The following is a 13065-nucleotide window of genomic DNA, read 5'->3' as shown; positions in this document are numbered from 1 at the left end:
GATAAAGGGCTTTCGTGTCACAGGGAGATAAAGATACACATTCCTTCCCTCTAGTCACTAATTGTCTAACGATTACCTTTAAGAAAAAACATTTGGAATAATTGCCATAGTGTTTAAAATGGGGGACTTTCTTATTCATAATTTTCGGAAAATCCAACAGTAAAGAACATAAAGACTTTAGCATCATCATTAGCAGCAAGTGAACTATCAAGGTCCTAAGAATCTGTATGATGCTATAAATTAAGTTACTTAAATAAGAAAATGTTAACAATAGTGCCCCTCTACTTATCAGAGGGAAGCAGCTGGGTTTCAGTGGGGTTTACTTTTAACCCCTGTGCTTGTAATTTAGCAGTGAGTTCAGAGACTTTCCTAATTACATACTGTATGTAAGTTACGATGTATCCATCCTGCAGGCTGTAAGTTCTCCAAATCATCAGTGGTTCACCTCAAGTACAACATGTACAGAGCTTCCTGGGTGTCACCATGGCTCGAGAAGTGGGTCTAAACAGATTAATAAACTGCTGCTCACGTAAACAATAGATTAGAAAAATTGCAAGGCTGGACCATATTCATTTGGAAACATTTAGCTACATGAGGTATGCCTTCTGTGATCATGCATGGATTTGATACTTTCTCCTATACGTCTCTAAGCAGTAGAATAAAAAACATTCTGTCTGCACTTTTTTCTAGATTTTTCTGAGCTACTGCGCCAGTTTGTAAACGCTGCCATACTCAGAAGAATTAAAGAGAGAGTTTTGTGGAGCTGATCAGGCTTAATCAAGTTTGTGTCAACTCATTTGACGATGGCTTGAATGTAACCGGCATTCCATTTTTACGAAAAAGTTACGCACTATAGCTTTAAGTTGGATCTTGACCAGTCCAGCTGTCCACCAAACATTATCGATGAAGAAAATATTGAGGCCTTTTTGTTTATGAACCCTGGACGTCCATAATAACCCCTCCCACTTCGCTACCCATTGAAATATCTCTAGAACAATAAATTATACTAAAGACGTATAATAGCTGTACCATCACACATTAAGCTTTTTAATGTGGTGATTCATCATGGTGATTAGGAAGGCACATTAGGTGCTGCTTTACTCACGTAAATGCTCTGAGCGAGGCAAATGAGGCACGTCCCTCGACACGTACTGACCCCCCTCACCCCTAAACACACACACACACACACACACACACACACACACACACACACACACACACACACACACACACACACACCCAGAATATGCTATTTATTTATAATGGCAGAGTGCAAAGACATGCTTCATGGGCTAGTGACATAGTTTGAGGTGGCAATTAATCAGCCAAGCCTGCACTTGCTGACAGTACGCTGTTTTTCCTTCTATTTTTGTTATGGAGGGTGGACAGTTGCTTCTGTAGCAGTTGGCAGGTTTAATAAAGGTCCTATATAGTAGGAAAGGCACTTTGTAATTATGGGGTTGAAAAATATATGCTATGTATGCTCTGTTGATATTAGCTTTTTCACAATTATAATTTCTGAAAGAGACACCAAAATTGACCATTTATTGAAAATGATTCCATAGATTTGGTGGAGAAAGTTGTGGGCTATGAGCAGTTATAAGTTACATTCATAATACTAAACTCCTGTATAAGCACATTAGGAGAAAGGGCGATGGAAGCTGCAGCAGGTTAATGGTTATTATGACCGCCTTGTGCACCTGCATGAATATGTTTGGATCGTACCAGTCAGCTGGCTGCCAAACAGCCAATGAATGGCTACTGAAGAACGAGTGGAGCGGCATCAAATGTGCGAGTGCACCGTTAGTGTTCTGAACAATCACTTTACTCTATTCATTTCATTTCTGCTTGTGTAACTAATTATGGAGACATTGGTTTTATTTATCCTGACCCACTAAAATGTAGATGAATGGAATTTTGATGGTTTGCTCTTAGCATTAAAAATGGCATGTTAAAACGTTAATGGCAGGGTCTCCTTCCAGAAATGATGTCCCGGTTACTCTGGAAAATGCGAGATTCTTGTCTTCTAGCTGTTTTTTCTTTTGTTGGGATCAGAGAATGTCTTCTTATGCCCCAATACCTGTCCATGATGTGTGTGTACTAAGGGGTTTACTGTTTACATGCCAGTCTGCAGAGCCTTGACCGTGTACTGACATTTGATTTATTATAATCTCTTTTAACATATATTATGTTTCTTCTACGGAAACATCTACGGTGTGAATCTGAATAACACATCGGGAAGATCTGTATGTACAGTATCTCACAAAAGTGAGTACACCCCTCACATTTCTTCACATTTTTCTTTATATCTTTCCATGGGACAACACTGAAGAAATGACATTTTGATACAATGTAAAGTAGTCAGTGTACAGCTTGTATAACAGTGTAAATTTACTGTCCCCTCAAAATAACTCGACACACAGCCATTAATGTCTAAACTGCTGGCAACAAAAGTGAGTACACCCCTTAGAAAAAATTTACAAATTGGGCCCAAAGTGTAAATATTTTGTGTGGCCACCATTATTTTCCAGCACTGCCTTAACCCTCTTGGGTATGTAGTTCACTAGAGCTTCACAGGTTGCAACTGGAACCCTCTTCCACCCATTTATGACAGCATCACAGAGCTGGTGGATATTAGAGACCTTGCGCTCCTCCACCTTCCGTTTGAGGATGCCCCAAAGATGCTCAATAGGGGTTAGGTCTGGAGACATGCTTGGCCAGGCCATAACCTTTACCCTCAGCTTTTTTAGCAAGCCACTGGTCGTCTTGGAGGTGTGTTTGGGGTCGTTATCATGTTGCAATACCACCCTGCGGCCCAGTTTACGAAGGTTGAGTGCACATGGTCAGCGTCGTACATAGAGGTTGGCTTTGGAAAATAGACGTATGAGTGCTGCCAGCATTGCTGAAGGGCTTGAAGGGGTGGGGGGTCAACCTGTCAGTGCTCAGACCATACGCCGCACTCTGCATCATACTAGTCTGCATGGCTGTCATCCCAGAAGGAAGCCTATTCTAAAGATGATGCACAAGAAACCCCACAAAAAGTTTGCTGAAGACAAACAGACTACGGACATGGATTACTGCAACCATGTCCTGTGGTCTGATGAGACCAAAATACATTTATTTGGTTCAGATGGTGTTAAGAGTGTGGGGCGGCAACCAGGTGAGGAGTACAAAGACAAGTGTGTCTTGCCTAGAGTCAAGCATGGTGGTTGGAGTGTCATGGTCTGGGGCTGCATGAGTGCTGCCAGCACTGGGGATCTACAGTTCATTGAATTCTAACATGTACTGTGACATACTGAAGCAGAGCATGATCCCCTCCCTTCATAAACTGGGCCGCAGGGCAGTACTGCAACATGATAACGACCCCAAACACCCCTCCAAACGACCACTGGCTTGCTAAAGAAGCTGAGGGTAAAGGTTATGGACTGGCCAAGCATGTCACCAGTCTTAAACCCTATTGAGCATCTTTGGGGCATCCTAAAACGGGAGATGGAGGAGCGCAAGGACTCTAATATCCACCAGCTCCTTGATGTCGTCATGAATGGGTGGAAGAGGGTTCCAGTTGCAACCTCTGAAGCTCTAGCGAACTACATGCCCAAGAGGGTTAAGGCAGCGCTAGAAAATAATGATGGCAAAACAAAAAATTTACACTTTGGGCCCAATTTGGAAATTTTTTCTTAGGGGTGTACTCACTTTTGTTGCCAACAGTTTAGACATTAATGGCTGTGTATCGAGTTATTTTGAGGGGACAGTAAATTAACACTGTTGTACAAGCATTACACTGACTACTTTACATTGTATCAAAGTATCATTTATTCAGTGTTGTCGCATGGAAAGATATAATGAAATATTTGAAGAAATGTTAGGGGTGTACTCACTTTTGTGAGATACTGTATGTGGACATGTGTGGATATATGTATGTATGGATATGTATATGTATGGATATGTATGTGTATATATATATATATATGTAGGTATATAAATGTGTATGTGTATAGGTGTGTATGCATGTAGTTATGTGTAGATATACTGTATACTGAGTGTATGCAACGATTCCCCCTTTGGGTGTTATAAATTGCCCTGTGACAATAAAAAATATATTATAAAAAAAAAAAAAAAAAAAAATGGAAAATGCGAAGGAAAGGCTTCTAGAGCCTCGTTTCCATGAGCGGTGCAGTTCGGTTTGGTACAGCACACATTTATTTGCATTTCCACTGTCAAAAGTGGGGAAAGGTAACAAAATCTGCTAACTGTTCCGAACATATTTGTGTCACCCTTTCCTTGGGGTACTAAGCCTCAGTGCTCGGTGGAAACGACCCATAACAGTTTGTTTTGGGACAATTTATTTTGTGGAAAGTAGTAATTAGACACACTTGATCAAACCAACCCGTTGCCCTCCTCCAGGACTATGATGTAGTGTTTTGTATGTGATTTGCTGATCGACACATCATCAGCAACAACATTTGGAGAGCAAAGATTTCTGCCAACATGTTGTAATGTCATGTGTTCCTGGTGGTTTCATACCATGTATGCAAACTCGGGACATGTACAATGAATATCCCTTCTTTGTGTATGCAGAGAGACTTCTAAGAATAAACCCTGTCAAGCCACATCTTCCGTCTCCTTCCAACTGAACACATTATTATTGTGTACTGAACATTGGGCAAATTGCATTTTGATACATTGGCAAAATTGTTTTCAAGACCTTTTGGCCAATGAGGACACTTGATTTTGAATTTGATGGAATAAAGTTACACAGATGTCTTTCTGAGATGAATTCATGTTGGTGATTAAATGAATAAGGGCTCTAGCTACATGGTGCAATTGAAGTATAGGCTTTACCAGGCCCATGGAAAAACAGCTTTAGTTGAAATCTTAATCCATTCTAAAGTTTGACTACACACTGAAACCTCTCTTGAACTGTCAGCTTCTGCTTTTCTGGCAGCAACTGACTCCTAACCCACCGAGAGCAGTACGCAGTTTACTTTAATCCTCTGTTGTAAAAGGATCTGGTCAGACAAAGACTTTTTTCTTTTATTGTATCGTTTTGCTTGCTGTCTTTATCTTTTATTGACTTTTCGGATCCCTCACTAGAATTCATTCAAGTGTATTCCAGCAGCGCGGGGATGTCGAGCACTCTGTCTCTTCCGTCTAGTCTCTTTTCCCTTGTTCTAGACACCCAGAGATTTATGTCATCTTGTCATTTATTGGGCCATGGTGGGCGTCTTGGCTGTATAATTATGAGGTCTGCTGCTCCCATGGGTTTATGTGCGTAGTGCGGCTAGACTCTTCAAAAGGGAAACAGACAGTGTTGAGCTAATTCAGTTGTTTCCTCCTCACTGCCAACATGCAGAGCTCTGCACTTTAAAATATACGTTGGTGGGACCTTGTAACCTGTGTCTGCCGAGACAAAGAAAGTGCTTCAAACCAGGCAGTGGTATACTTAAAGCCCTGCAGAGCAATGAACGAGGGCTATAGTTAGACCATAGCTTAATCCAGGTTAATGGAAAGACCAGGTTCACGTCAAGACCAGGTCCATATGGGGTGAACACCAAGTCAAGAGCCAGACAATTTCAAAATACTTCAGTGGAGTTTGTTTGAGATTAACCAGTTAAAAGACATGATCTATATTGAGAAATTCATGGAATTGACTTTATGTAAGTCTACACCATTCCGGAGCTTTGTTTTTGGTCCTGTCACACTTTTACCCACTTTGGGCTCATTCTTACTCTCATTTGCAAGTCTTGCATCTCAAAGTCACAGCAACACCACGCCCACAAACAGGAATAGCTCAAACAATCAATTTATATTTAGAAAGGACCAGCACCTTTCATCTATTTGGCCTAAGGATGAAGTTCTGTTTTTCTGCTGTAACGTTTTAACTAATCTACTTGATGAATATTACGGTGTTTTCAGCTTCTAGGGTACGTTTTTTTTGTTGGGGTAATTGTTTTACAAAACATGCTTTTTTCAAATCTGACGCTGGGTTTGCTAGTTTTTGTGTTAGCAGGGTTGGGTAGCTGTGAAGTGGCATTTATTGCAATATCAGAAGATGAGAGTGAGAAAAGAGTTTGGTTTGAATATTCTTCAGCTAAAATGATCCTAGGGTGATAGGAAACGCTATGAGATCCCTTGATAATAGTTGAGAGATGGAGCCTCATTAATCTTGACAAAATAGGTCAACAGTTTTCTCTCTACTTGAACTTTATCTAGACAGAACAATGCTTTAGGCTAATTGTTAATGTCAGTGTATTAAAAAGCTTGTAATGGCAACATGTTGATGATTTGCAGAGATTGTACACCAGTGGTATCGTTTGACAAATTTTGGCCTGAGGATGGTGCTAGATTACACCTAAGAGGATCATCAAAAGTCAATAGTTTGTCCTGTCGGGATTGTGTACCAAAATTCAAGACAATTTATCCAGTAGTGGCTGAGAAATTTCCCTCTGAACAAAAATAAATATATACACGCTGTTGGCTCTTGATGGAAAGTCAAGCGATCTCCAACATTATTACACCTTGACCTTTAGGGGTCTTGAATGTATCCACACCAAGTTTCATTGCAATCCATCCTACTGAAATATGTCAGTCTGCTCTGAAGTGTGGAACCGACGAACCATTCATCCACCACTGTTATCCTAAAAGCCATCACACCAGCATGGGCCATTTGGAGAAAACATCTTTATCGACAAACATCTTGATGCTGATGACAGTTAAATGGTCTCTTCCCAGTGAGACTTCTGGTTATGACGTAGTAAACTCTCTTGACCAATAAACATGGACTAGTTTCATCCCCTTCAAACACAAGGCTAGAATAAATGTATTTTTGTCTCGGACCTATAGAGATTTCAGATAAATATACAGGACTCTGATAAGTGCCTGGAACACCTTCCTAGGGAGGCACCCAGGGAGGCATCCTTACCAGATGCCCCAACCACCTCAACTTGCTCCTTTCTTGCAAAGGAGCATCGACTCTACTCCGAGTTCCTAAGCTTTTCACCCTATCTCTAAGTGAGACGCCAGCCACCCTCCTTTGAAAACCCATTTCCACGCAATCTTATTTGGGTCATGACCCAGCTTTCATGGCTATACATAGGTGAGGGTAGGAACCAAGGAACCAGGAGCTCCTTTGTTTGTGGGAACTCCAATATCAAATTGGACCTGAACAATCTTTATCAAGTCATGTCACTATCTCAGCCACATGTCTACCTGTAGTGTTATTCAATATGCAGCGCTTCAGGCCCCATTTTGTCCGTAGTCATAAAACGACAGGAACAGATGGTCCTAAGCCAGTTTTTAACCTTCCCCGCCTCTCCTTCCACTTGGGCACATGATGACTCACATGTACTTTTTGACATGGAACATAATAATAATAAAAATAATAATATCTTTATTTATATAGCACTTTTAAAAACATTGGTTTACAAAGTGCTTTAACAAAATACATAAGAGCAAGTACAATCAAATGAATACATAAAAAACACACATACAAAAAGATAAATACACATACTCATATATACACACACACACAACAAACCAAACAAGATTAAAAGGTGCTAGGATAAAAAGACATTGAGGAAGAGAATAAAAAGAATAAATAGACGGCATCACGTAAAAGTAAGTCTATAGAAATGTGTTTTAAGAAGTGATTTAAAAGAGGTTACTGATTCAGCCAGCCTTATCTCCGCAGGCAGGTCGTTCCAAAGCCGAGGCGCCCTTGTGGAGAAGGCCCGATCACCTCTAGTCTTGAGCCTCGACCTTGGGACAGTAAGGAGGGCCTCGCCCGCGGATCTAAAGGCCTTTGCACACCAGGCGCGTTTTATTTGTGCGATTAATCCGTTAATTAACGAACGTATACAGAGTCAATACAAGCCTCCACACCAGCGCCGTCATTTCGCATCGCGAATTTGCGTTTTTTATTTTTTCGAACTGAGTTCGATTTTTCTAGGACGTCGCTTCTAAAGTGGGACGCGACAAAATTCACATTTCAAAACATTCGCTTTTACGTTGCGTTTATTCGCGTCGCGCCCGGTGTGCAAAGGCCTTAAGGCTGCGAGCAGGCTCGTACGGGGTCAGCATGTCTGTGACGTACTCGGGGGCAAGACCCCGACAAGCCTTAAAAGTGATCAATAAAATCTTAAAATCGATTCTAAAACGGACAGGGAGCCAGTGCAAAGAAGCAAAAACAGGAGTGATGTGATGCCGTCTGTTAAAACCAGTGAGAAGCCTAGCTGCTGAGTTCTGAACCAACTGGTGGTGGGTGAGTTATTTGTGGTTGATGCCAGTTAACAGAGAGTTGCAGTAATCTAGACAGGATAATATTAGTGCATGGATGACTTTTTCAAGGTCGGGTTGTGATAGAAAATGTTTAATTTTGGAGATGGTTCTGATGAACATGTTTAGCATAGCCCTCAATAAGCATTTAACCAAGAGGTCAGGTCATATCTGAATACATGTTGTCCCTGCAAGCCCCTTGAAGTTGCGATGGGGACTGCTACTATCATCAATGATCTCCTATGATAGTCCGTCTAATCTATTCAAATTAAAGGTCGAAGGCCTGATATGTAGGTGTGATTTTCAATTCCCCAAATTATTTTTCTCCTCAACTGATGAATTATGGGCCATCATGTTTTCCGCAGCTGAGACAAATTGATGAAACTAAGTCCTTTTTATGAGTTGAAAATCTTGAAAAGGTCATTTGTGTTTGGATTTGCTCCATTGTCGATTGTTGTAATCCCATTCATTCTGATGAGGAGCGATGTGTCCTGTCTGCAGTATGTGTGAAAAGCTGCTGCCAGGCTTGAGCAAACCCTTAACATGGACAATCGCATTACACTAATCTTTGCTGCCCCTCACTGTTTCCCTCTGAGTTCTAATTGATTTTTAGATTTTATGGATAATTTTTCTTTGAAGTCGGTCCTTCATTGCCCCCTGGCAACAAAGCTGTATAATTTATCTGTCGCAGGCTTGCAGGGCTGAGAGAGTGTCCACTTTAAAATCCATTGTTCACAACCCATTACTTAAAATATCTTCATTTGTAATTTTATTTTTTCAAAATTGCTCCATAGACAATGTTGTTTCTGTGATTATAATACATAAAAGGACAGACTTGAAAGCATACTGACAGCTGTTCTAATTATTCATTCAATTTACAAAAGAGAACTGCCACATTTGATCCTTTTCAGAGGAGCTGTTTATTTGACTGTTTTAATCAGGCACTTTTTAAAGAAGTGTATACCACAATGTTACATACTCTTTTCACTTTTTACCTTTTAAGATTGTCCTTGTTTTGTATGTTTAGGGAATTCACTTTAATTGTATAGTTTAGACTCAAATTGAAAGGAGAAGGAGTGGTATGTGCCAAAGGCCCCAGACTGGAATTTGAAGGGGATGTTGCGGTTACTGTTAAGGTTATGGGCTTTATAGGATCATAATAATTCCTTATTGTCAACCAATCCCATGAGCAGACCCACTATAGCAATAACTTGATCCCTCTAACAGGTATTGTGTGTGTATCCTAAGCCTGTTAAAACTATTCCTCTGGGCCACAGAGCTCCATTGTGGTCTAAAACTATTAAAAACACATTATTGGGTGACACTGTTGAGCTAGGTGACATGATTATTTGGTCTATATCCCACTTACACTGTCCTGCTGCCCCAAATACTCACTAGAGCATCACATGTGGATTAATTTGCCACTGAAAATAGTCCCAATTATTTATAAATCTATCAAAGATGTATACCTTCAGGACAAACCATTTAACAATTTAAACATTTAAAAGTGGAGTCAGCGATTCTAGCTAGAATGTTACTAGCTACGGTGGTACCTCCTTTGTTTACATACCAGTTTACAGAACCTAGGCTGTGCATTAACATTAAAAAATGTTCAAGCATGCTCACAGTACAGACAGGTAGCGGGTTGTGAGGAGATATTCACAGATTTTGACAAAAAGTGATTTTGACAACAAACGCTCTACAGAATCGCTGACTCCACCTTTAACTGACTCATGCAAATTTTAAAGGTAAAGTTTACGTTGATGATTATTTTTATGATCCCACAAAACCCAGATTATATATCAAGTGGTTTGTACAACTTTGGGATGAGCGTGCAACTTCACAAATGAATGGCTTGAAGCCCCACAGTATATTTAACAGCTTGTTTCACATATTCATTGCCAGCGCCACTGTATCGCAGCTGTACACACTGGAATCTATTCACATACCACTTAACAAATTAAAAAAGTATATAGAGGTCTGGGAGCAAAACCATACAGTGGTGTTTTTGGTGTCCTCGTGACGGTATAAACTTTATTTGCATATCAAGTCGTGGCTTGAAATATTGTTAGTTGGTTGCTTTTCATTTTTTATATTTAACAAGCGGCCCGACTCCGTACAACCCTCTGACCCTAGGAGTATAGCCACATAAGATGCAGCTTGTGCGCCAGTGACATGCACGGTCGCAGATAAACTCATGTCACGCGAAATTCAAACAATGCCCTTGGATTCCCTTGGACTCCAAACTGTTCCCACATTTAATGTCCCAGATCAGATGAAGTTCAAAGTGCTTTATATTGATTACAACTTAGGGAGAAAGCAAAAAAATGGATGCGGAGGTTCAAGCTAAAGTAGCAAAGTGTGTGTTGCAGTGTATGAATCTAAACCAGCTCATCCACTGCATAGTTCTACTTATGTGCATATTGTCCTTTTGTTTAAACCACTGGTCTTAACAGGTTTAAGGACAAATATGTTGTATAGTATATTATATTAGCATCTCACTGTTGAGCAATGTGCAAAAAATCAGACTGCAGAAGCAACACACATACCTTGTTATGTTGTGTGATGACTATGGTATGATTTTGCATCAGATGAGAATGGAGGAGCTTTTACATTAGACACTAGCTGGGAATTACTATATTGGTAAGAATCAACCATGAATTTTTTTAACCAGAACAGACTTAAAAGGTATTGATGGGTTTTTAAATCTACACTTGAATGGGTGAAAATATTTATCAGTGAGGCAAAACTCAACATTACCTGAGGGGCCCCCTAGTATACCAATAGGCTACTGTTTACGCTTGCAGCCAGACCTTAGTCATCTTATAAGCTTTTTTTCTGAACTTTCAACTACATCTCACAGCCTTCATCAGCAAATTGAAAGAAATGTAGATAATCAGATGCCGTCCAAAAAATGCTTAACTCGCCAATAACAACAGTTTTCTAAAATGGTGTATGTTTTGTCCACAGGGAGAGAGTGGAGACCCAGGGCCTGTCGGCGCTGATGGAACTCAAGGTGCTCCGGTAAGTTGATAGTGATTTAATGTGATATCTCTCAACTGTTTGAAGGGGTTAGGTTGTTTAATATTGAAGTTCAAACACTTCTCTGTAATGAAACCAGTCAGAATAATGTCTTAATAGAGTTTATTAGAGCAGAATTAACAAAGTGTTATGGCTGCTGCTGGTGAATGCAGGGAGAGCACCGTTCCTGTTAACTCAGCAGTCTGTGGACAGAACAAGCGGCTACTTTTTTTTACAAGGTCCCATAAAGGTTTGAAGGAAAGAGCAATCAGGATATAAACATGAGAACTCGGATTCATTGGCGCTTTTTACACACTGCTGCTGTGTGCTAGTAAACCCGTTGCCCACACACACTCACACTGCAGATGTATAAGTGAACTCAATAGGACACATTGAATGTACAAAACTGTCGACTCATCGTTGTGTCTGCACATTGGCAATGAGGTAACAAGCTAGATAGAAAATGAAATGATCTGGCAACATGTAGACAATATTTCTTTTGGCACACTTTTCTTTTTATGGAAACGATTACAGTAATTCAACACAAAAAAAGTCAATTAAACTAAATAGAAATAACTCTAATAGACTAAGTGATTATCCTGGTTTGACTGTTTTTAAAATATTATAAAAACTTTTGAAAGGCCATGACAGGCCATCTGAAACGACCTCATATTATAAAGAGGCCCTCCACTAATTTCAAATGTCAAAATCAATTTGCTCGTCACTGCTAAGTACTACTCAGCCTGAGATAACCGCTGTATAATGTCTTCTGCCACAATAACCCTGATTATGTCCTTGGAGACCACACATTTACACAGAACACTGCACAACACACTTCACACTTTGCTCGTTCCAGAGCTCCCGAGCGCTCAACACGCCAAACTATTTAATTATTTTGCCTATGCTTTGAACAGGCTTTGGCTAAGGGATACACTATACATGCACACACATACGTGCACACACCACGCACGCACGCACGCACGCACGCACGCACACACACACACACACACACACACAGACTGCTTCAAAACCAACAGGAGAATACTCTGTTTAACATTGCTAGAGAAATTTGACCAATTTCACTGGGACCCCAGCTAAAATCTGCTGTGCTGCTCATCCAACAATCTCTTTACGTTGCATTTGGCCTCAGTTAACTTTGCCCCCTTCCATTTAGCAAATGTTGTATGTACACAAGGGAAGAAAACATAATCTGCATAGGGTACCTTTTACCCTCAGGATTCTGAAAAATGTCCTTCTTTTCATCCCCCTGGACTTTTGTAAAGCGTCCTTGGGTTTCTTGAAAGGCGCTACATAAAACTAAGATATTATTATTATTACAAATGAGACACCTCTGTAAAGGGAAATGAAAAAGGCTTTGTTATATGGGACAAATAACCAAGATATGATCAACCAAACACAAATCTCCATAACCTTTTTGACGATTTATTTCTCCCATCAAAACAAAAATATTGCATATTGCATTATGTGAATGTAAGCAGTTAGGAATGTTCCAGTAGAAGCTACCCAGTTATGCTTTGAAATGTGCCACGCTATTCCATACTCTGGCACTGTGTATGTCTGGCACATATTGCAGGAATTGACAGTAAAGTTTGGCTTGACTTGACTACTCTTCACACACAGCCTGTGGACTAAGTGATTGGCCATAATTTTGGGCGCTTTTACTTTTACACTAAGGGGAAAAGAAAAGACTAGAAGAGAGCGCAGGTCCAGCTGAAAGGCTGCCAACAGAATGGTTGAATGTTATGGCGT

General features: G+C 40.3%; 1 protein-coding gene across 1 annotated transcript in view; it reads left to right on the top strand.

The window, feature by feature from the left end:
- The window catches only part of LOC307267520 (uncharacterized protein), a 67432-nt gene that overhangs the window by 18942 nt on the left and 35425 nt on the right, over window positions 1-13065 (top strand). Inside the window, exon 18 of the mRNA XM_080049856.1 lies at window positions 11245-11298. Within this exon, the coding sequence (XP_079905982.1) occupies window positions 11245-11298 (54 nt within the window). The remainder of the gene's footprint in view (window positions 1-11244; window positions 11299-13065) is intronic.

This window comes from Ammodytes marinus, assembly GCF_949987685.1.
Source record: "Ammodytes marinus genome assembly, chromosome: 21".
In the NCBI taxonomy this organism is placed as follows: domain Eukaryota; kingdom Metazoa; phylum Chordata; class Actinopteri; order Uranoscopiformes; family Ammodytidae; genus Ammodytes; species Ammodytes marinus.
The sequence above is the reverse complement of the archived record's forward strand: the minus strand, read 5'-3'. Positions and strand labels throughout refer to the sequence as shown.